General features: G+C 32.5%; 1 protein-coding gene across 4 annotated transcripts in view; it reads left to right on the forward strand.

Annotated features, from left to right (window-relative positions):
- Positions 1 to 26,047, forward strand: part of USP15 (ubiquitin specific peptidase 15) — a 118,016-nt gene that overhangs the window by 34,526 nt on the left and 57,443 nt on the right. For all 4 annotated transcript variants that reach the window (XR_007153812.1, XR_007153813.1, XM_047865642.1 and 1 more), the window contains exons 4-6: positions 4,785 to 4,911; positions 11,166 to 11,311; positions 15,269 to 15,330. Coding sequence is in view for 2 of the 4 variants with exons in the window: in XM_047865642.1 (XP_047721598.1) it covers positions 4,785 to 4,911; positions 11,166 to 11,311; positions 15,269 to 15,330 (335 nt within the window). In the remaining 2 variants the exon portion in view is untranslated. The remainder of the gene's footprint in view (positions 1 to 4,784; positions 4,912 to 11,165; positions 11,312 to 15,268; positions 15,331 to 26,047) is intronic.

Raw genomic sequence — 26,047 nt, forward strand, 5'->3', positions numbered from 1 at the left:
TTGCCCAGGTGGATTTCAGAATTTCCATGGACCGTTGACTCCTTTGTTTCTCTCCCCACCCCATCCCTTTTAACAGGAATATCTAAAAAATTGTCTTCTGTATGCCCCACCATTTTATTTAGGGTGTATGGTAGGCAGAAAACTTATATCGTAGTTCACAGGATTATAGATAAAGAGGAACTATACCCAAGATGTTTGAGAAACTATATCCAAGGCCTTATCCGTACCTGGATCCGATACAGATGACAAGTTTCTAAACTTGGAGTTGATATTATAATCGGGTGATACTAATGGGGGCTTTGCAGGGAGTAAATGTATTTTGCATCTTGTAGGGAGGGACTGTGACTTACTGGGAGCCAGAGAGTGGACTGTGGTAGCCAGCCTCAAAAAGCTTCCCAGTGACTGCCACCTTCTGTTACTTATATACTCTTGTGTAATCTCCCACGTTGTACCAAAGTTAGTCTGTGTGACCAGTAAAATATGGCAGAAGTGATAGTATGTCACTTCTGGGATTAGTTTCTAAAAGAAAAGATAACTTGTTTCTAACTTGGGAAGTGCTCTTTTGTGTGAGCATTCACGCGTGTGCTCTCTGTCACTCTCTCCCTCTCTCCCTCCCTCGCTCGCTCGCTCGCTCACTCACTCTCTCGGATCACTCTCAGTGAAGCCATATTGCCATGCAGGCAGCCTATAGAGGCACTCACATAATGAGGAGTTAAATTCTCTGCCAGCAGCTGGAGAGGTTCTGAGAACTGCCAGCAACCACATGATTGAGCTTGGAAGCAGATTTGAACAACGTGGTTAAACAGCATGACCTAATTGATATGCATTGCACTTAGTGCAGAATACAGATTCTTCCTGAGTGGAATTTTTACCAAAATTGACCATATGCGGGGCCATCAAGCAAATTCCAATGCACTTCTAATGTTAGAAATTATTCAGTGACTTCTGTCCCCAGTGGAATTTAGAAGTTGGTAACAAAAAGGTAACTAGATAATCTCCTAGCTATCTAGAAATGGAACATTATACTTGTAAAGTAATCCTTAAAGAAGAAATACAAAGTAAAATTAAACATTTTAAACTGAATAATAATAACACAACATGAAAGAATGACTAAAGCCATTCTTAGAATGTGCTAGCTTAAATACTTATATTAGAAAAGAAGTCAAAATCTTTTGTCTCAAGGAGTTTTGAAAAGGAAATTAAGCCTAATCAAGAGACAATAACATAAAATAGAAAAAAAACCTATATTAAATGAACAAAGTTGGCTTATAAAGAACAGTAAAATTAGATCAGTAAAATAAAGATGAGTCCAGGCAAGACTGATCAAAAATAAAATAATGCTTGGGGTGGGGGGTGGTGTCACCAAACTTTTTCTGTAAAGAGCAGATAGTAAATATTTGCAAGCCATGGTAGTCTCTGGAAGGTATTCATCTCTGCTGTTTTGGTTGCACTCATAGATGATATATAAGTGAATGGGCATGACTATGTTCTAGTAGAATGTTATACAAAAATAGATAGCAAGTCAGATGTAGATGTAGCCTGTGGGGTCATAGTTTCCCCATCCCTGACCTCAGCACTGGTTAATTAATGCCTACCAACATCACAAAAAGAGGGGCAACTAGATAACTATGCATCTTATTTAGAATGTATCTCATTGAAGTAGTTTTACTGAATATTGCAAGAATATGAAGTAGTTTTACTAAAAATTGCAAGAATAAAAAGCATGGTGAACTTGCAGTTAAAAGACATTTTAGAGACTTTTGTGTATGGACTTGATTTGGATCCTGATTCAAACAGTATATTAAAAACGAAACAATAGGGGCAGTTTGAATATTGACTGGATATTTGATATGAAAGATTCGTTTTAAAGTTTTTTTTTTTTTTAATGTTTATTCATTTTGAGAGAGAGAGAGAGTGAAGCAGAGCCTAAGTAGAGGAGGGACAGAGAGAGGGAAACACAGAATTGGAAGCAGGCTCCAGACTGTGGGCTGTCAGCACAAAGCCCAATGTGGGGCTCGAACTCATGAGCCATGAGATCATGACCTGAGCCAAAGTTGGAGGCTTAACCAACTGAGCCACCCAGGCGCCCCTAGTTTTAAAGTTTTTTTTAGGTGTGATATGGTATTATGGTCCTGAGTCCTTGTTTTCTTGTTTTTGAAGAAATAAGTCCTGAAATATTTGTGGATGGAATATCATATGTAGGATTTTTTTATGTATTAACACCTATGATTTTGAAATTTTGTTACACTTCACTACTTGTCTGTTTTTACCACTAGGATAAGCATAGTACTCAGTAAGTGCTACAAAAATGAATGCAGCCAACTCCTCAAAAATAGTAAATGTGTCCATTAGGCTGTATTATCAACTTGTTTTAGATACCAGATTTCCTTAGAAATCACTTGCTGTTTCCAAAGGGGGGAAAATGCTGATATTCACAGCAAAATGAACAAGTAGAAATTATATTTATTTTAATTCAATATAAATTTTTATTTCCCTCACTAGTAAAGAGATTTTACCTTTGTTGTGGATATCAATTAATGGAATTACTTTTATTTAGCCATAAGTTTTAAATTTTGGACAGGGAGCCGGATTTCATCTTGTATTTGCTTCTTATTCATATTAATATAACATAATTCACTTAGAAAAAAATGTTTCCGTGGTTATCTCTAATTCTGAAACATAACTACTGCTTTTGAATATTCACATTCCAGTCTTAATTTCAAATAAATATTTTAATGTTTATAATAATTAGGTAAATATAACTTTATACCTTGTTTTTTATGAGCCTGTTTCTTCCTGTTGCACAGTCTTCATAGTCATTATTTTAAATGGTTATTTTCTGTGCATTTTTAATAAAGCAGTAGACTTTATATAAATAAATATAAATAAGATGTTATGTAAATAAATAATCTACATAAAACCATAATAACACATACATAAATATGTTAATTATTTTTCTCTGCAGTGGAGCTACTGTATTCAAGCTTTAATTATTCATATAGTATGGTTCTTTCAAATAAAAACAGTTGAGAGGACAAACTCACATTTATTTAAAAGAACATCTTTTTATTACACTACTTTTGGAAGTAAAATATAACGGTATTTTGAGTACTGATGATGAGGGTTTTAATAATATAAGATAGTTTTGGAGAAAAGAAAAAAAAATGATGAGAAAAATCCTGAAACCCAATAAAGTGGATTTTGAAATAATCTTGGTGTTTTGTTTTCATTGTTTACAATGAGTTTCTGATAGTTGAATCACCAGATTCTTTCCAGGAAAATATCTATTGGTATTACTAAAATTAATTCTCATTTTTTAAAGAATAGGCTTATTTAGAAGAAAATATATCTCAATATAAATCATAATGAGGGATTTTCTTTTTTGTTATTTTATCCTGTTTTGTTATCCTATTACCCTATTCTGTTATTGGTCATTCCATTTTTCCCTCCTAAAAATGAGGCCTATAGCCACCTCAATTTTAGCAACCTGCCAATGGTTAGTATTAATACTATTTTAGGATTCTCACTCAGATACTAGAGTCCCAGAGTGGAAATTTCTGATTGACAGGAATATTTGATTTCTAATTTTTCCTCTTAAATATAGCTACCAGTAATCCTATAAAATTAAATGATATGGTATCTTTTGTTACATTCTTAACCTCAAAATAAATAAGCAAAAGGAATTTAAAACAAATTTCATTAGTTAAGAGACTGTAAGTTTGTAAAATTAAAAGATGGAGAGATGCAGGCTGTTGGCCTGTTTTAGAAATATGAATATAACAAGTATAATTAAGAGAATATAAATGAAAGAGTATCATAAAAATTCGTGTTGGATTGGACATTAAATATTAGCTAAGCTACATTTGAATTTGTTGATCTAAAACAACTTCCCTGCAAGTGAAAGACAAATTTGTAAGTCCTTTACTGAACTGATGCTAAGCTTGTGAGTACAACAGTCTTTTGGAGCCTCCCTTTTGCCATATTTGTCTAATGTATCACATATCAGGCCGATTACTATTTTCAGAAACAGTATTCATGACTGAAATCCTACAGTTAACCTTTAGAAGATCAAAAGGAAATATACTTATTTAAAAGGTGACCCTAATATATATATATATATTTTTTTTTTCCTTTTTTGCTTTGTTGCTTGCATGTTTAGCAGCTTTTTTTTTTTTTCCATTTGTTGAATAGAATTACTAAGGGCGTATATAAAGGTCAAACAAAGTCATCTTAGGATGGAAAACTAACGTATCAGTTACAGACCATAGCTGAATATTTTGGCAGCAGTAATTTGGAGTTATTTTAAAAGATTTAACATATAGAGTGAATTAACATATAGAGTTAGCTGCTGCTAACTGAGATTTTATAAAACTTATCATATTTAAAGGTTTTCTGCTAGAGCTCAAGTACTAAAAGCTAGAAGTAGGTCTGGATAATTAATCAGAGCTGTATTTACATTTGGGGTAAACTTTCTCATTATAAATATTGAATGTTTTTGTTATTTATAGTATACCAAAATATCTTCATAGATCAGTAAATGCCTTTCCAAACTACCAGTTAATGTCTAAAATGATTATTCATATTCTGTTAAATATTAAAATTTCCAAATATGTTTCTTGCTTTTCAAACTATCTAGTATCTTTTATATTGACAGTTCTTAATAGATGTTTTTCATTGGAGATCCATAGTTTTTTTCTAAAGCCTCTTTAGAGATATATATTGATTGCTGTTAGAGACAGTGAAATATATTGAGCTTTGGCTAACTGATTTCCTTTGGTTTTTAGGTGGTTGAACAGGGTATGTTTGTAAAGCACTGCAAAGTAGAAGTATATCTCACAGAATTGAAGCTCTGTGAAAATGGAAACATGAACAATGTTGTAACTCGAAGATTTAGCAAAGCTGACACAATAGGTATGCAACATCCTGTCCATTGCTATTAGAAATTTAACTGTAATTCTATTTCTTATATGCTTCTAGGATGATAACTTTTTTAAGGTTTACACTTAAACATTACAGATTTCCAAGCTTGAGGCAACAAATCTTAGCCTAGAGTTGAATCATTTATCATGTCTAGATCTAGTTTACATTATTAGATGAGTTTATTATTTGTGTTATTTTACTTAAAAAAATGAAATAATTACTGTTTTAATTTAGCATTTGAAAAAATACATATCATGTTTGTAACATGAGTGTAAATTAAAGTAGAGAACTGTAAGTAACATGGAAACTGTTACTTAACATGGAAAATGACAACTGTTTATTTTCTTTTTTCCTGTTTATTCTTTGGACTTTAAATACAATTAAGTAGCTACTTAAATAAGGCAGTAGGCTTAGTAGAGTTAGCATTTTTATGATATGTTAATTTTTTTCTTGTTTAACAATGAGTGGATTAGGAAATTATAGTCTCAAGTGTACCCAACTCCCTCTGTATATTTATATATCTACATATTATTATATATTTATATATTTACACATATAAGTGCATATTAAAATATATGCAATTTTTTATTGTATTTTAAAGTCACATTTTAATTTAAGGTCAGACTATGTTGAATAAGATATTTTTTAAATAAATGATTATGGATTTAATAACAAAATTGTAGTTCATAGAACACAGCTCAAAATAAAAATTATAGAAGGTAGTTATTTTATAATAAAGTTATTGGAAAACAAGATGAATGGTAATATTGATCTTGTTGGAAAATGTAGACAGACAGTGGAGACATAGCAATTAATGAACAGAACTTCTCAGCCAAAAAAAAAAAAAAAATTGCAAATTTATGTATAGCTTTCTTTGTTGAAACCAGTCATTAAGTATACTTTCGTTAAAAGCAAATAAAAATATTTCTGAATTTCACAAGTATATTTGACTTTCACCACTTACCCATTTCACAGCAGAACATACTTTTAAAACTGTATTTTCCATGAAATAACACCATTCTTCAATACCTAGTGCTTGGTTAATCCTCATGTTTTTACAAATATGATATTATGTATGGATTTTCTGTTTTCCCCCTCTTTATTTACCTAGAACATTTATAAGCTTGTGATGCAATTTAGTAAACTCATTAAGTCATCTTTCTGAAATGAATGCTTAAGGGGTGCCTGTGGCTCAGTTGGTTAAGCATCTGACTCTTGATTTTAGCTCAGGTCATGATCTTACGGTTTGCGAGATTGAGCCTTGCGTCGGGCTCTGTGCTGCAGTGCAGAGCCTGCTTGAGATTCTCTCTCTGCCCCTCCTTTGCTTGCATGTGCATGTGCTCTCTCTCTCTCAAAATCAAACTTTAAAAAAATACAATGAATACTTAAAATAGTAAGAATTCCATATGTAAATGTCATTTTATTATATTAATATGTACAATTAGTTGACTTTTGAACTTCTAGACTTGTGGAACATATTCAGGAAAATAAAACATTTCTTCTGTATATGAAAAACTGAAAGTTATCAAATATAGGGGCACCTGGGTGGCTCAGTCAGTTAAGCGACCAACTTCGGCTCAGGTCATGATCTCACAGTTCATGGGTTCAAGCCCTGCATCGGGCTCTGTGCTGACAGCTCAGAGCCTGGACCCTGCTTTGGATTCTGTGTCTCCCCTCCCTCTCTGCTCCTACCCACTAACGCTCTGTCTCTCTCTCTCAAAAATAAAAACATTCAAAAAAATTTTTTAAGTTATCAATATATATAAAATTGCATTAATCATGATATTAAAATATGCAGAGTAAGACTCAAGTCTAATAAGGGTAGTCTATTGAAATTAAATAATGTCTGAAATGTTCAGCTAGTTGGAATATAAATGAGAAGCTACTATACAGATAATGTTTTCTAGTTATTTTAAACTAGAGTTTGGTATTTCCTTTTCTCCTTAGCTTATTTCTGTAGAAAAATTATGTATAAATATGGGACAATCAGAAATCTTACTTTTAGAGAGGCACCTGGGTGGCTCAGTTGATTAAGCATCTGACTTCGGCTCAGGTCATGGTCGTGGTTCATGAGTTGGAGCCCCATATCGGGCCCCTAGGCTGACCGCTCAGAGCCTGGAGCCTGCTTCAGGTTCTGTGTCTTCCTCTCTCTACCCCTTCCCTGCTCAAGCTCTGTCTCTCTCCCTCTCAAAAATAAATAAACATTTTAAAAATTAAAATTAAAAAAATATAAAAGAAATCTTATTTTAGAACATTAGTTCACGGAATAATATTTTTAAGCTCATTATATGAAGATCAGCTGGTTTAATTTCTGATTTCAGTACAAGCAGTGGGGAGTTCTCATATTAAGTACTACATAAGAATTTGTCTTATGGAGTTAAATCATTTATAAAGAATCTGCTTCAAAAAGTTTATGATTTGTATAGATTTTAATCAACATACTAATACTTTAAAATGCTACATACATTGGATATATACCTTAAAATTGTAAGTGACCTGAATTTTTGTACAGCCGAAGTTTCTTACTGTATTAGAGCATGTTTGTCAATACTCTGGGTGGTATAAGTAGTTTGGGAGTGAAAAGAATGGAACAGAAAATATCACAATAGAAAACAACACGTGTATATAGGGCCACGATTTCTTACTGTAGGTCTTAGTTTTTAAAGTTCAGTAATCTGTACTTGAGCAAGTTTGCTCTCTAAGCAAAAGGTTTTACAAAAACTGAAATTTTGTAAAACCTTCACAAAAATTAAAATTAAACTGGGAATTTTAGAGACCTGATAAAATAGTTATCATAGTAGTTAGCAGTTGTGGGACTATGTTTTTGGCACTTTGTAGGAAATTTCTTTTTAAACCTCAGCAATACTTTATCTTCATTGTATAGATGATGAAGTTGGGGCTAAGAAAGGTTAAAAGACTTACTTAGGATCACCCTGGTTCCAAGTGAAAATATTCTAACTGGGCACAGTCTCATCTCTTAATTATTGCATTATATAATCTGTGCAAGGGTTAATTGGGCTGATTTTGTTTTTCTAAAGGAAGTAAGTTTTGAAATGATAAAAAATTTGGATAATAAGAAAGGAAATATGGGATGTATATTTTTCGCTGTGGTCTCATCTTGATTAAAAATGATCCAAATATTTATGTCCATAAAATACAGCTATATGCTATGTAAATAGAATTAAGAAATAGAAGTATTTGTTTTCTTGTTTTGCCAAATCAAAACTCGTTTTCAGCTACTACTATTTACACTGACTTATAATAATAATGATAGTAGCCACAGGCAGGATCTAAATAATTTACCTCATTCAGAGCCAAAATGCCTTGCCTTTGAGTATTTTTTCCTTAAATTGACATATTTGGATATAGAAAATGTTCCAATAAGAAACATAAAGTTTGGTTTTTATTTTTTCTTTACGAATACACTGGAAAAAACAATGTTTGTTATAAAATTTATTGAAAAGTTCTTTGTTTCTATTAAATTTATTAATAGAATTGCTTAACTTTATTAAATATTCTTACTAGAAATGTTTGTCACAACAATTTTGTTTTTATTATATGAGGTAATAATTTTTCTACCTCTATGCTTTTTATTAACTGCCTGACACAGTCAGATTCGTAAGTGGAAAAGTCTACACACCTTCTCAATACCTTGACATTCTCAAGTGACCTTTAATCTGTATCCAATTTGAGGCATTAATTCCCTAGTTATACCCTAGATTGTCGTTATCTGTAGCTGCACCTGGTGAATCTCAATGTGAGCATCCTGCTTTCTAGATACCACTTACTCTGTTCCCATTCTCACTTGACTCTGCTGCATCAGACCTTCAGACCTACCAATCCCTTGACACTGCTGCTATGATGGTCACTACTTCTACATTGATAAATCTGATGGTAATATCAGTCTTCCATTTTCTTAACCTGCCAGCAAAAATTAATATACATACTCACTTTTCCATTTACAAATATTTCCTTTTTACATGGCTTCCAGGGCACAAGTTCTTACTGCCTGCATCTTCTCAGAGAATCTGAAAAGATCCTCTTAATATTTCTGATCTCAAAACATCAGGGTACTGCCATGCTTAGTCCTTGGATTTCCCCATTTCTTTGGTGATTTCCTTCTGTGCCCTGACTTCACATACTTTCTGTGTATCAATATCTTTTGAATTTATATCTCCTACCCAAAACTCTCCCTTAATTCCAGTTTTAATCATTCCCTAACTTCACTTCTGCCTGATAGGAATCTCAAGATACAACATGTACAAAACTAAAGTCTGTCCCTTCCCCCCAAAAAACCTGCTACCCTGTCATTCTTCCCCATCTGAGTAGTCCCCACTTGTATTCTTCCAATTGCTCAGGCTCAAAACCTTGGAATCATTCAGATTCTCTTTTGTTTCATGCCCTGCATGTAATCTAAGCAGTGTATCTTCTAAGCAGTTCCTTCAGAATCTGTTCTCCTTCTGACCACTTAACATTGCTTCTCCCTTGGTTTTGATTGCTTCAGTAGCCTAGTCTCCTACCCTTGACTCAGATAAAATAGTATATTCTCATAGCTCACAAGATTCTATATAATCCATTTCCACCTTGCTCATTTCACTTCAGCCACACTGCTGCACCACAGTATTCTGAAACATGCCAAATGCATTCTTATCTCAGGGCCTTTGCAGTCCTTTCTGTCTTTAATGTTCTTCCCCTGTATGTGAGTAGATTGCAGAACTCATTGAAGAGGAAATTCCCATATGTGTCTCCATGTATTGTATTATGTATCTGTGTATTAACAGATAAAGGTCTGAAAGAAGAAATAACAAAATGTTAACAGTGGTGTTTGTATTTCCTGAATTTTTGCAATGAGCAAGAATTATTTATGCAATCAGGAAAAAGAGCACTTAGTTTTATAGAAAGACGAAAATGACCTCCCTTCCTCAGCTTCTTCCTCTACCCTCCTTCCTAGGTAATGTTCTGTTTCTTGATATGGATGCTAGTTACGGGGTGTATCCACTTTGGGAATTTATCATTATATACTGATGACTTGTGAATTTTTCTGTTATATATTTATAATTCAATAAAAAGAACAAAAAGGAAAAAGACCAACCCACCAAAATAGAAAGCAGTACTGTTAGTATATTTATTTTGTGTAATTATTTAAATATTCTAGCTAGTTTGCGCCAAGTTTTCAGATACACTGTAACATTTCCTGTTTATTTAAAGCCTTAATCAAAATCTCATTGACTATAAGACTATTAATGAATTTTAGCTAAGTAGAGCATAAACAATATTATTAGACTAAAATTAATGAAGTAGGATAGGTATAGGTTTTTATAGTTCTTCAGAGAACATGTATTAATAGGTTTAGTGTTTTATAAATAATTTCTTCCCAAAGCTAGCCAGGTACTCTAAAATGTAGAAGTATTATATATTTCTTCATATGTCATAAGATATTTTACACTTTTCATGAGTCTAAGGTAGGCAAGTTACTGACCAGAATTCAATAGTTTTAATGCTGTTTTCTAATAATCTCTCATGTTTAAAAATTTTAAAGATTCATTTAACTGTATGGCACTGAAATTTAATTACATCTCTACTCTCATATGTGGGGACTCCTGTTGTATAGCAGGTTAAGCTGCTCCAGGTTAAAAATACTTTTTCTACTCACATAATTGATTTAGGAATAAGGAAAATATATGGCTTTACTATGAAAACAAGATATTTTTACTAATACAGACATTCCTTCAAGAAGGCACTTTCCTTTGTGTCCATTTATTCTGTTTAATTTTAGTGAACTATTCAAACTGTAAGTTATATTCAATTTAATATAAATTATCCTAAAATTGGTTATGTTACAATTAAAAATAAAATTTTCTATCTGTAGCATCTGTGACTCATACTTCTGAGTCCATCATATCATCAGAAAAATACATTGAATTTATAATGTGTAAAAAGTTAAATTTCATCCTGTATAATATAAATTATACTCTAGTGTTACATGATTAAATTTTTCTACCTTGTGAGATCTTTGTTTTCCCAAGTAATTATCTGTCAGAATTATAATTACCATTTTGTTTGTAAAAAAACACATCGGTCTTATCTTTTCTGTTCTTTATATATGTCCTACATATTTGTTCACCTATTCTTGCTATTATATCAGTATTTTAAATTTAGGATTTTTATGCTGGTGAGCACTTAGTTCTATGTGGTATATTTTAAAATATGTATTATATTTATATATCTTTCCTCCTTAAATCTAGATACAATTGAAAAAGAAATAAGAAAAATCTTCAATATTCCAGATGAAAAGGAGACCAGATTGTGGAACAAATACATGAGTAATACATTTGAACCACTGAATAAACCAGACAGCACCATTCAGGATGCTGGTTTATACCAAGGACAGGTATTGTTTAGCAGTACTGTTTATTTTAAGCATACTATACATGAAGCTTTTTGGAGTCACAAACTTTATGAATATCTTGACAATCTATAGTGGGTTCTACTCTCTCTGGCTTCCTCTTTCTAACTCATCTCTTCCCTGTACCTGCTGTTCATTGGCAATAGCTTTTGCTTCCCTCCTTGAGCTTGAGAATAACCTACTTTTTAAAAAGAAATGATTTTCCTTCAAAAAACAGCTAAAAAATACAGGTCAGCAAACTTTCTGTAAAGAATCAAATAGTAAATATTTTTGGCTGAGTAGGCCATATGGTCTCTATCACAACTACAACTTTGCCTTTGTAGTAACAAAGTAGTCATGGACTATATGTAAACAACAAGCTTCATTTACAAAAGCAGTCAGTGAGCTAAGTGAACTGTAGTTTGCCAACCTCTGCTAAGGTATCAACCCCCAATTTGGTCCTTCTTTATGATACAATCCAAAGAAATGAATGTGTTGAAAAATGAAGATGTTTAGACACAGTCAACAAGTCCTACTGCTTCTACCCTCTAAATATTTCTTGAATTAATCTCTCTATTCCATTCTCAGCCCTACCAGTAGTGTCTTAACAGATCCCTCTGCATCCAATCTTTTGCATATCCACTCTCAGTCTTTTATATTTCTGTTAGAATACTCTTTCTGAAATGTAAAACCTCAGTGTTTCCCTTTTATAAACCTTTCCTGGTTCCTTAACAATTAAATAAAGTCCAGGCAACTTAACACGGCATGCAAGTCAAGGTTTGACCTTTTTGCTAGTCTTCCAGCATCTTACATTATCCTTGCCTTGTGATTTGTACTCTGACAAGTACCAAACCGAACTGCTTGTAGTTCTCTAAGCATACTATCCTATTCCAAACTCCTGTGTTTTCATTTGTGTTATTCCATCTGCCTGTTATACCCTTCTTCCCAATGCCTGCATCCATCCAGCAAAAAGTCCTTTTAAACATCAAAATAGTCAAATTAACCATTCCATTTTGTCATGTAGTCTAACCGGATCAAATCTTTCGTCCTTCAGATTCCAATTCAAATGTCACGTCATCTCTTCAGCCTTTCCTGGTCTATTTTTCTCAGTATCTATTTCAGGTATAGGAGTTTTCTACTTTGGAGAAAAAATTATTCCCTTAACTTTATAATGATTTATGTATAGGTCTTTTGTGTCATTCGTTATGTACTTTATTTATATGTTGAGCTTCCCAGCTAGACTATGAGTTCCTTGTTTTAGTTGGACTTTGTGTCTATTTATTTTTGTTTTTATTTTTAGTACCTAACACAGAGCCTGGTGCTCTGATATATGGAGGGTTTTATTTTGTTCTGTTTTATTAAAAATAACTATTGACATTGGTATTTTGATCCAAGTTAAAAAATTCAGAACAGAAGAAATTAATTTTTAGTAAAAGTCTACTGTATGTCATGTATTGGGCTATAAAAACATTAATTTTCAGACTTATTTTAGCTATAGTCTTAAGGGAAAATCGTACAAAAACTAACATGTATTATAATTAAAAGCAGAGTTAACCTGATTGAAGGTGGTATAAGGAATTTGGAACTCTGTTGGTTAGTCAACACTCCCCTCCTTGGCCAATTTCCTCTTTGACTCCTGAGTTACCATCCATAAGTCTTGAACTCCAAGAGTTCAATTTGAAACACATGGAATCATTTCTTTAAATGTTTTCCAGGATCGAGCCCATGTAATGGCTGTTATCCATCCATCACGTACACTAGAAAACTGAGACTTAGACAATTTAAATAATTTGATGTTCCTGATAGGAATGCACTTATCAACTTGCAGCTGACGATAAATTATTTTAACAAGTTTAAATATCCTTAAGAACATTTGATCTTTTGAAATAATGATGTTTCAAACAACATGCTTTAAATTTTCCAGATTTTGTAAATAGTTATTTTCTGACTGATGATAAGTGAACTCACATTGTCCTGGACTTTTTAAAATTTTTACTGAAATTGAAAGTAAACTGAAACATCAGAAAGTGAAACAAAGATACATAATTGAAGAGTTTGCCTCCCAAAATGGGCGATTCTTATCTCTCTCCCTTAAAAGAGTGTGTGCGTGTGTGTGCACGTGTGCGTGCACGTGTGCATGCACACATTCAGCTTAATTAAATTTTGAAATATTTCTGAAATAGTTTTCTTCTTAAAAGTTTTAACCATGAGCAAAACTTTATTCAGAAAATAATATATTTGAATAAAGGAGTGAACATTAACATTTCTGATAGCCTTCAAAATTAATATCTGATTGTAAAACATGAAATTTTAACTACACACACTATTAGGAATTAAAATATTATGGTACACCTTTAAATATTTGTTTGATTCTTCAGTTGTAGGACCTTCCATTGGAAAGCAAACCATAAACAATGATAACTAAATGGATAATTTTGGAATTTTTATAACTGAAGTCTTTCATTTTATAACTAATTTAAGTCTTCCAAATGACTGAAGCTTACATATATATGTGTGTGTGTGCATATGTGTATGTGTATATATGTGTGTGTGTGTGTGTATATATATATATATATATGAAACAAAACATATATATATTCAAATTTGTAATGCCAAGACATGTTTTCTCTCTATGTGTAGTTCATATATAGATGTCTGTAGAGTTATAAGTTGCAGTAAAGAAAAACTTAAGGAGTTAAAAATTACTAAATTCAGTTTTATAAATCTATGAAAATATATGAATATATGATTATATCGGAATGATATCAGAAAATTGAGGAGAGTGATAAATTGTATATGATAGGAAGGGAGAAAAGTATGATCAGGGAGAGATCAGGATAGTAGGTAGAGTGCTCTTATTCTTTATATACTACACATGTACTTCATACACGTTCCTTGAATGTAGGAAGTATTAACACTTAAAGATAACTTTTATATTTTAATTAGAATACTCTCAACAACCTGGTTCCATTAATTTCTTTTTATTGATGCTTTATTGTTTGTTGTATGTGCTCTGAAACAGGCTTACATTTTATATTATTAGGATCCAAATGCCAACTTACAAATGGCCTGAAACATACAGTCCACAAAAGTATTTTACTGAGAGTATGTAGAGTAGGTTACAAAATTGAGATTTCAAGAAAAAGAGTTGAAGGTGATTATGTAGGATGTATTCACAATTTGTAATGCTTGAGTTTACTTGAAGACATGTTTTCTATGATATAGTTCTCCCATGGAAATTTGGTTATTAACATATTGATATATCACATAGTTCTTTTGCTAATTTAGTTATTTTTGCTTAGTTTTTCTTCTTTGCACAGATTCACCCATAGCAAAAACTGGAAGAAAGGCTTTTTAGACTGGCAGATAAGGGGGAGGATTCTGACATGTTTTAGAATAAAGCATAGTTCCCTTGCCCTGTACTTTACATTTATTAGAATTGATTTCTGTCTGCCTTTACCATGCTGCAATAAAGAACTTGAGTCTGAATCTCACAAATGTGACTCTATCATTTATACATTAAAAGATTCTATAATTTACATAGTGATAACGTAAATAAAGACAAATTTTAAAGCCCCAAATAAATTACGTGTGATCTGTAATTTGGAAATATCTGTGGGGCTATTTTCCAGGATTTGCGTAATGATAGCTAAGTTTATATATCAGTATGTTTAACAACTTTGACCTTTTATTGAGCATCTGGGTTTTTTTTGCATGGTACTTACTATGTCACAACCTATAAACAGAAAAGAAATAGAAAATATACTCCCTAAACTCAAGGAATTTATATTGTATTTATATTGCCCAGCTTTGGAATCAAAATTCAAATACCTCTTCACCTTGTCTACTATGTCCTTTAATCCCAGAGTTACTTTAGTTTCTTATTGTATTCACCTAATCTTCTAAAGCTATCTTAACTTCAGAGTTAAGGAAAAACACTCTTTTATTGTGTCATATTTACAGGTGTTAGTGATAGAACAGAAAAATGAAGATGGAACATGGCCCAGGGGTCCTTCTGCTCCTAAGTAAGTGCTCCCACTTTTTATGGCTGATTGCATGATCTTAAAGCCTTTGATTTCAGATAACAAAATCCAGAATGATAGAAGATACCTAATTGTACATTGCAAGTATATATTCCTACTTTATATTTAAATATTTTATTCCCATTATAGACGTTTTCTAAGTTTGCATTTAAATTAATATGCTATAATTAAAAAGCCTTCCAGTTCGAATCTCTTTTAGAATAAGGTACAATATACATATGTTATAAATATTGTTACATTGTCTAATACATCAAATCACTATTAAACATTTTGTTTACTATTTTTCAAGCTTTTTGTGATTTCTTTTAAAAGTATCTGTTAAAGAACACTATCAAAATGAGTCTGACATAAAGTTAATATTTTTATTTATTTAAATGTTTTAGAATATAAAAGCACAAGTAGAGATAGAGGAGTATAAGAATTTTTTTTGATGGTAAATGAAGGAAGGATGAAAGAATTAGAAATCGTTTTAACATTTGTTTGAACATGGTAAGAACCCTTAATTTGAGATCTACCCTCTTAACAAATTTTTTAAGTGCACAGTACAGTATTGTTAACTGTAGGCACATTCTTGTGTAGTAAATCTCTAGAATTTCTTAATCTTGTGTAACTGAAACTTTATTTCTATTGCACAGTAATTTCCCATTTCTCCCTTCCCCCCAGCCCCTGGCAACCATCCTTGTACTCTCTGTTTCTATGAGTATTTGACCAAGTTTAGATACCGCATGTAAGTGGAATCATGCAGTTTTTGTCTTTCTGGGATTGGCTTATTTTACTTAACAGAATGTCCCCCAGGTTCATCCAAGTTATCATATATGGCAGGATTTCCTTACTTAACACAGTCTTACTTCCTTAAAAAAGTCTGGATAATATTTTATTGCAGTATATGCCACATTTTCTTTATCCATTCATCCATCTATAGACATTCAGGTTGTTTTCCTATCTTAGGAATTGTACTGCAGTGAACAGGGGAATGGAGATATCTCTTTGAGATGATTTCGTTTCTTTTGGATATATACCCAGAAGTGAGATTTCTGGATCAGATTGTACTTCTATTTTTAATTTTTTGAGGAACCTTTGTACTGTTTTCCATTGCAGCTGTATCATTATACGTTTCTACCAACACTATACCAGTGTTTCAATTTCTGTACATCCTGTGAGCACTTGTTATCATTTGTTCTTTTGATAGTAAGCATTCTAATAGGTATGAGGTAATATCTCATTGTGATTTTGATTTGCATTTCCCCAACAATTACTGATGTTGCGCATCTGTACTTATTACTATTTGTATGCCTTCTTTTTGAGAAATGTTTATGCAAGTCCTAGGCCCACTTTTTAATCTGGTTATTTGTTTTTTTGCCATGGAATTGTAGGAATTCCTTGTATATCTTGGGTATTATCCCCTTATCAAATATGTGGTTTAAAGATTTAAAAATAAGACGTGAATCTATAAAACTCCTAGAAGATACCTTAGGGGGAAAGCATCATGACATCTGTCCAGGCAGTGATTTCTTGAATATGACACCAAAGCATAAGCAACAAACACAATAGAGAAATGGGACTACATCAAACTAAAAAGTTTATGCACAGTAAGGGAAACAATAAACAGAGTGAAAACACAACAAACCGATTGGGAGAAAATATTTGTAAAGGTTTTAGAATGATCAGTTTTATACTACATTATCGAAAACACTTAGTGCCAGTTGTATTTCAATTTTAGACTTTTCAAACCTTTGAGAAATAATATGGTGCCTATTATTTTAGTATATCTGTAGAATCCAAGGGGACTCTCTTAACCAAATACATTAATCTTAGCAAATATTCACACTAAGTAGGATAAAGGACTATAAATAGTTTAATATCAGTTTAGGTTAGGTTTCCCTCAAGTGAATTGTGAAATATTTTAAACATTTTCAGAGCTTTTGAAATTTCAGAATTTTCATAAGGGATTATAAACTTATAGTTTGAAATACTTAAAATAATTATTCTTAAATAAATTAAAAGTAATTTATTAAATGTTAACCTCGCAAATAAAAGAGAAAAATGATCTGGTACTTAATTTTTATCTTTAAAACTAAAATGCATCTTTAATGAGTGGCTCTCTGTCCTTTTTATCTTGTGAAGTTTTTTTATTTAAATTTTTTATGAGACCACTTAAGTATATTAATTAGATTTTATTATTACTCCCACTTAGTAGGGTGTAATATAAGGGTAGAACTTAGAATAAGAAGATATTGAAAGCACATGGTAGATAATTGTAAATTTCTTGATTGATGAAGCTCAGAAGTTAGAAATGTTTTCTTTGCGAATATTTACTTTTAGTCTTTAGATCAAGATAAATGTTCTTTTTTCTGGCTTATTGTTAGATTGTTATGTATTTGTTAACAGCTTTAAATAATTTTTGAAATTTCAAAGTTGCTTGTGCCTTAAGAAATACCATGAGTTCTAAGGATTTAGAGATCTTTTCTACTTAAAATTATTGATTTTCACTTGAAAGATAAAACTATATATTTTCTTTTCTTCCCTATTTGCTAGCACACAATACCATTTTCATTAAACAGCTGCAGTCCTTCTATAAGAGAAAACACAATTTCTTGTATATAATACCTAACAACATAGACATAAAAAGTGTTGGTGAATGAAAGTACTATACTAGAAATGTGCTTAGTTAAGAGTTCCATTCTTCACTGAATTACCCAGTATTTTAATACAGAACCCAAATGTTAAAGCATGAAAACATTATACATATATATATAGTATATATACATGATATATATATACACATATATACATAATATATATATAATAGTGTATTACTGTATATTATATAGTATCCATTATATACTATAGCCTATGATCTAGTATCCATTTACTATAAAATATGCCTAATACCACATAACAGAATGTCCTAAATTGCCCAATGATAGTTCATTAGAATGCAAAAAAAAAAAAAAAAAAGTTTTTTGAAATTAGCATCAGTGTATGAAAAGACTCTCAGAAAACTAAGAATAAAAGGAAATTCTCCTAACTTAATAAAGTCTGTATACCCAAAGTCTGTAGCAAAAATTATATTGAGAAATTTTGAACACAAACCAAGTAAGATTGAAAGTGAAAGAAAAAATTCACTATTTGCATATGATACAGTCATCTATGTAAAACCCAAAACCCATCAGCAGATTATTAGAACTGAGAAAATTCAGCAAGATTCTTTAAGATTAATTTGTAAAAATTAATGTGTTTTTTATACCCAGAGGTCAGCAATCTTTTTAATAAAGAACTAGATATTTTAGCTTGTGAGCCATATGGTCTCTGACTTAACTATAACTCTGCCAGTAGAGCTTGAAAGCAGCCATAGACATTATGTCAACAAACGGTTATGGCTGTATTCCAGTAAAACTTTATTTACAGAAAAATGTGGCAAACTGGAGTTAGCTTGTGAGCCATAGGTTCCTGACCCCTGCAAATATCGTTAGTATATACTCCATAAGTAACCCAATCAGAAAATAGTATAACAAAAATTAACCTAATTAGGAATGCATAAAACCTTCATGGTAAATAACTAACCTATTAGAAGACAAAGGATTATCATGTACTATGTGTTTTAATCTGATGATGCCTGTTTCTTGAAATCTATCCTGTCACTGACTCCTGTTAAAAATTCTATCCTGAGTTTTGTTTTGTTTTGTTTTGTTTTGTTTTGTTTTTTGAGAAACTTCACAAACTCATTCTAAAATTAACATATCCCAGTAAAGGTCCAGGATTAGCTAACTCACTTTTGACAAAGAAGAGGAAGGAAGCTCTGAGCCTACTACATAGTGAGAATTACTACAAAGCCATAATAATGAAAATAGTATGATGCTAACAAAAGAAAGGCAAATACACTGGAATAAATTAATGAGCTCAAAAAAAACGCTCATGTAAATATGAGAACTTGGTAAGTGGCACCACTAGTCGATGAGAAACAGGTTGCTTAAAGCAGGTAGATGCTTAGATTTTATTAGGAAAACTAGCTGTTTGGAGAAAAACAGGATCACCAGCTTACACATTATTTACAAAGACCGACTCCAGAAGGAATACTCAAATATGAAATGTAAAACTTTAAAGCTAATAAGAAATTTCAGGAAATACCTGTATTTTAAGAATCAGAGAACATAATGTGAAAATTAGTGGGTTTGATTACATCAAAATTAAGTATTTCTGTTAAAGGAATCATAAATGAAGTAAAAAGTCAAGTGTCAGTTTTTTTAATATCTAAAACCTACATGAGATTAATACCTTAATGTACAAAGAACTTTTATAAATCAACAGAAACAAAGCAAAAATCTTTTAAAAAATAACTGAAAGATATGAATAGTTTAAAGAAGGGGAAGCTCCATTGCTGACAGGCAGATGAAGAGATATACAAACTCACTTGTAATCAGAAAGCTTGACGCACAAGGTACAACCTAACAGCCACCAAAATGACAAAAATGTAAAAGATAGCTAATACCGAGTTTTGAAGGGTTGTAGGAGAAGCGTTACGAACCAGTGGTGGGAGTGTTCACTAGAACTGCCACTCTATACACCAGTCGGTGTCACCGAAATCAGGAATTGTTTAATCCCTCTGACCCAGCACTCAGGGGAATTTTTATGCAGGTCCCTGAAGATACAAGCTTTGTAGCTGCATTGTTGCTGGTAGTGGGGATTTGGAGGCAGCCTAGCTAAAACGAGTGATGGTATGCTGTGGAATACGAGAGCGGCAGGTAGAAGTACACAATGACAAGATCTTTAAAACTGGGTAAGGTTTAAAATAAATACACAGTTGAGAGAAAAGAAAAAACAAAATGAGATTTTAATTAAGTACCATTTACATAAATTTAAAACAAAGCAGAACATAGTACATAAAATTATAATATTTAAGAGCGTAGAGAAAGCACCTAGTATAGAGGAAAATAGGAGTACAGATTAGGAAGAAAAAGATGAAGGAATTACCACTTCTTTTATATGTATAAGTAAAGTAAGGATGCACATTGTTTTTTCTGGGCAAATGCCAGCTTTAAAAAGTGGAATTCTTTGTGTTCATTGAAGTCACATTATAAGTACATATAACTTAAACAAATTCAGCTCCAGCAGAGAGCCTATAATCTTAGGCCCTCAAGAGAAATGTCAGCATATTAATGTGTAGAACATTCTATTGCCATTATATCTGGCAGGAGACAACTCCTAGTCCTCAAGATGGTGTGAAGATGCTAGTTCTAATAAACATCACTAACCTGGATTTTTCTGGTGCTCATATTGCTTACCACATAACCGGTTCCTACATAGAGCATCAAAAGTCCAGGGGAAAACATTAAAGTTGTAATAGGGTGATAGAAGGAAGAATCATCTGTTACATTTGTTAAAATATGGTTTCCTAGGCCCTATCCCCAGAATTTCTGATTTGGTAGAGCTGGGTGGAGCTCCTGAATTTAACATTTCTAATTAGCTCACAGGTGATTCTAATGCTGTTTGTCTAAGGATCACACTTTGAGATATTCTGTAGGTAATGTTTCTTAATATTTACTGTGTGGGACACCATAGGTGGCAGCTTCCAAGGTCTTCACCCCAGATAAGCAGAAGATAAATCTTTATGGTGGGCCCAGGAATCTTCATTTTAGGTGCTGCTTATGAACAAGAAAATACCATTATAGTAGGCATATGTTTGTTGAGAGAAAGCATGTTAGTATCTAATTGTCTGACTTTACTACACCACTGAAAACAGGAACTAAAGTGCTCTGAATGTCCTAAAATTGTCCTGAGCCCATTTTTATCATAATTGAGCCTGTATATCCTCAGCTAAAGCTAAATTTTTATGCTACTTGATTGAGAAGAAATGCTAAATATTAAGAAATGTTAAGGGTAAAATATAATTTTGTTTAAAATATGTAGTCCTGCAGTTATAAAAATGCATATACCCTAAAATAACCCAAAATCCATGTTAGAAATCTAAACCTACCTAAAAAATACACAAGAGTTTTCCATCTGGATTTTTCTGCTAGATACCAGCATGTGATTTGAAATTTTCAACTTCAGGGGCGCCTGGGTGGCGCAGTCGGTTAAGCGTCTGACTTCAGCCAGGTCACGATCTCGTGGTCCGTGAGTTCGAGCCCCGCGTCGGGCTCTGGGCTGATGGCTCAGAGCCTGGAGCCTGTTTCCGATTCTGTGTCTCCCTCTCTCTCTGCCCCTCCCCCGTTCATGCTCTGTCTCTCTCTGTCCCAAAAATAAATAAACGTTGAAATTTTCAACTTCATATTTATGTTATTTTTTTAAAAACTAAGTGCTTAGTTTTTTCAGAACTTGCACTTCTCATCTAGATTTGCTGATTTCTTACAACCTCTAAAAACACAATCTTTTCTAATAATACCTTAGAGAAGTTTTAACCCACAGTTTTCTGTTCTGTTAAATTTGACCATTTATTTTCTAAAGATGTTGGCATCAGGTACATAGTGTAATTATTCAGGTGGAGATATATAGTTAGTTAAATCTTGTATTTCTAAAAAATTATTTTACAGTAGATAAATTGTAAAAGTATAGAAGTTCCTAAAAAGAAGAGAAACCTGACCAACAGATGATTCCTTACTTTCCAGTTTGTTTAAACATAATACTTTTTTCCTTAGCCATAGCTTCTGAAGTACAACTTTATTAAATTTTGAATTCATTCAAAAATTATGCAAATTTTTTCTCTATGGTTTTATTTAGGTATAGTTATTTCAAAGAATGGTTTTGAGATTATTAATATTATAGAAATGAAAAGATCCAAATTGTTCGGTTTTACTGAAATAAAATTCTTGTGAGAGCAGCCCAAGAAACTGATTTAATTCAGGTGTTTTCAGTAATTGCTCACAAATGTTGATAAAAGGCATGTTGATTAAGTTACGGGTGAATAAAAGTTAAGTGTTATTGATGATTGTGAAAGGCAGTTTTCATGGGCTAAGAAAACATCCAGAGAAAGAATCCAAAATCAACTAGATAATGCATGAAAGGCCAAAAATACTCAAATGGAAAACTAAGTTAGTTCTCATTCATACATTGTCTTTCGGCCATCTGTGTTGTTCTAATTAACAAATTCCAAATTGGTGACCAAAACACTAAGTATAAACTTAATCTGGTGCCATATTAGTTTTTTTTTTTACAGCACTCTGTCCCTGAGTGCTCTGCTTGGCGAGAGGGAGCATTTTATAAATAAAACTATTGCATACTACTTTTTGCCCAAGATAAATAATAAAAACACCTAGGTGACTCTGCAGTATTGTTTTTGTTTTTGTACACTATCGTTTTCAAATCTGTATTCGCTGAAATACATTCAAAAAATACATAATTTTTTAGAACTTTTTAGAGAGTGATGAAGCCCAATTTGCTTAATAATAGAACATTAACTGTATAAATGGATTCAGAAATGGTGCATAGACCTATTTGACTGAAAATTATTAAAATAAATCTTAGGAAACTCCTACCACGTAAAGTATTGGTTTCATTTTAACAAATTGCACTGAGACTTTTTAAGTATTTGTACATGATAGGTTCTGCTTATTTGAAACAGATTTGGTTATTACAGTTCTGTTTGGGTACTAAACAAGCTATAGTTATTAGCATTCACAGAAAATGCACCCTCAAAGTTTCTATGAAAGTATACAAACTTGTTACCAATCTTAACCTTGTTCAAACACAAAGTAGGGGGTTGAATGATTTGAGTTTGTGGGAGTTGAGAGAATGGCTCATAAGCCAGCTTTCAATTCCTTGTCCATTCATTTATATTCACATATTTTAAATTAATAATGTGTCTTCTATTTAAAATGTAAGCTCTGAGCCATAAATCTAGGGTAGTATTCCAAAATCTGCAGTTTGTTGTCATTTTTTAAGACGTTTTGAATTTTTGTAAGTTTTCTTGCATGCTTTATATCATTTTATTTTGTTCCTATTTTGTTCTCCTTCAGTAAGAGACATACAGTGACTTTTTCCAAGACTCTAAGTTGAGATAATGGAACAGCCAAACAAAACTGCCTAGTATGCAGTTAAAGATCAGGAACCAAAGCTTGGAGAGTAATAACTGCAGGTGCAGAGTTCTATTCCTGGAAGTGAGAAATATAAGCATATATGAATTATCAAATAAAAAATGTAAAGAACTAAATACTGAATTTTAAAGGATGTCCCTAAGAAATGATATAAAACAAAAAGATCAAATAGAGTAATCCTGAACATTTAGGAAAACTGGGAACATATTATATCGAAGAGAACAAGGGGAAACACTTTCAGAAGATAGCGAATGGTCAGCATTGCTAAGTGATGCAGAGACTGGGGAGAGGGATGGGGAACAAAAGAGATTCTGTGTATTTGACAAGTGGAAACAGTATGTTGGGAATGAGAAATAGATGATAGGGAAAGAGGAATTGAATAGTCAGAAAATGGAACAGCTGGTATAGATCAAATCACTCACCATGAAATGTACTGACAGAAGAAAGATAACTAAGAGGGTAAATTGGTTGGAAAGGCAGGGTTCCAAGAGAAACTATATATAAATCTTTTTGTTATTTGAATATATACATCTTTCTTAGGTATTTGTCACCTAAAGATAGGCATCATAATGATGTTAGAATGAAGTTCCTGTGTGCTGCTGGTTATCAATAAGCAGCTTTTTTCTGGTTATTTTAGATGTCCAAATTCTAAATTCTTTTTGGAAATGCTTGTGCCTACACATAAATACACTCCTCATAACTGTACTTTGAGGTTTCTCATTTTAATAAAACACCCATTAAGACCTTGAGTGTATATATATATATACACTCCTTTGACATGCTGAAAATGCACATGGACTAAATAAATATTTCCTTCCTCTAAACACTGTTCCAGCTTCCTGTTCTGGAAAAATAATATATAATCTAGTACCAATACCATGTCTCCCAAGTTTTGCCAAACAGCATGGTCACAGTCAAGTTTATGTTAATTAGTGTCCAGATATTTATTTATTTAAATTTTTAAAAGTTTTATTTATTTATTTTGAGAGAGAGACAGCATGAGTAAGGGAGGGGTAGATAGAGAGAGAGAATCCCCTCCATGCTGCCAGGGCAGAGCTTGGCATGAGGCTCAAACTCAGGAACCCCGAGATCATGACCCGAACAGAAATTTAAGTCCATCGTTCACCCAACTGAGCTACCTGGGCGCCCCCTAGTGTCCAGTTATTTAAAAGCCATTAATTGAAGTTAGAAAATTTAGTGTATTTCATGCATAAATGAATAAGTTTACAGTTCTCGTATAGATGCTTAATATTCACAGGTACTCACAAATAATTATTGGATATATTCTTTTTTGTTCCCTGGTTTGGTCCAAAAAAGATTTGAGCAATTTATGGTAACATGTATAAGTCAATGTTAACTATATGAATAGATACAGAAATCACTCAAATGTAAACTAAACTTAGTCACAGTAAGGTGAAGCCAGAGGAGAAGTTAGCTGGCGGGAGCAAGTAAGGGCTTTTGAAGTTATCAAAATTGATCTGCAAATATATGGACTTGATTTGGGTCCCAATTCAAACTAACCAACTGGGGAGAAAAAAGTGAACATGAACTGACTGTTTAATTGGGACTGGCACTGGTATCGTATCTCTTGTGGGTTAGGGATCTATACTATAAATTTTTGTTTTAAGTTTGTATTTAAATTACAGTTAGTTATCATATAGTGTGATATTAGCTTCAGGAGTAGAATTTAGAGATGGATCACTTACATAGAACACCCAGTGTTCATCTCAACAAGTGCCCTCCTTGGTATCCATCACTGCCCACCTCTCCTCCAGCAACCCTCAGTTTGTTCTCTATAGTTCTGTGTAGTTAAGAGTTTGTTTTATGGTTTGCCTCTCTTTTTTTCCCCTTATGTTCATCTGTTTTGTTTCTTAAATTCCACTTATGAGTGAAATCATATAGTTTATTTGTCTTTCTGTGACTTTCTTTGTTTCGCATAAAACACTCTAGCTCCATTCATGTTGTTAGAAATGGCACACTTTCGTTCTTCTTTATTGCTGAGTAGTATTCCATTATATATATACAGGTGAAATTATAAATGTCTGGAATTTGCTTTAAAATAGTCCAGCAAAAACATGGGGAAAGGAGGCTGAGAGGATACAGATAAAAGTGGCAGAATGTTAATTTTTGAAGCTGAGATCTGATACTGGGCACATGAGGACTTGCATATATTTGGAAGTTTCTATAATAAGTTGAAAAAAATGGGTTGCAGTTTTGGTACTGGGATTCATAATGACTAAAGGAAAGTAACTGTAATTTTATTTTTAAGTGGAATGTTTTATGTTGTAAGTACCATTGGTAGTCAAAATAAGGAACAAAAATAAAGTTATGAGAACCAATTTATACATAAATTCCCTTAAACTTTCTTTCATTTATCTTTAAATATCTAATACCCTGCCTGTCATAGGAGAGGCACACAGCAAATGCTTGTTGAACTGAATTAATCTGTATCTTGCAACAGTAAAAGTGTTTAATTTTTAGAGAGATTTAAACTTTTCTTTTTCTCCAAGAACTTATCTTTAGAAATGGGGAGGGGTGCCTGGGTGGCTCAGTTGGGTTAAGCAGCCGACTTCAGCTCAGGTCATGATCTCATGAATCATGAGTTTGAGCCCCATGTCGGGCTCTCTGCTGACAGCTTGGAGCCTGGGGCCTGCCTCGGATTCTGTGTC

This window comes from Prionailurus viverrinus, chromosome B4, assembly GCF_022837055.1.
Source record: "Prionailurus viverrinus isolate Anna chromosome B4, UM_Priviv_1.0, whole genome shotgun sequence".
In the NCBI taxonomy this organism is placed as follows: Eukaryota; Metazoa; Chordata; class Mammalia; order Carnivora; family Felidae; genus Prionailurus; species Prionailurus viverrinus.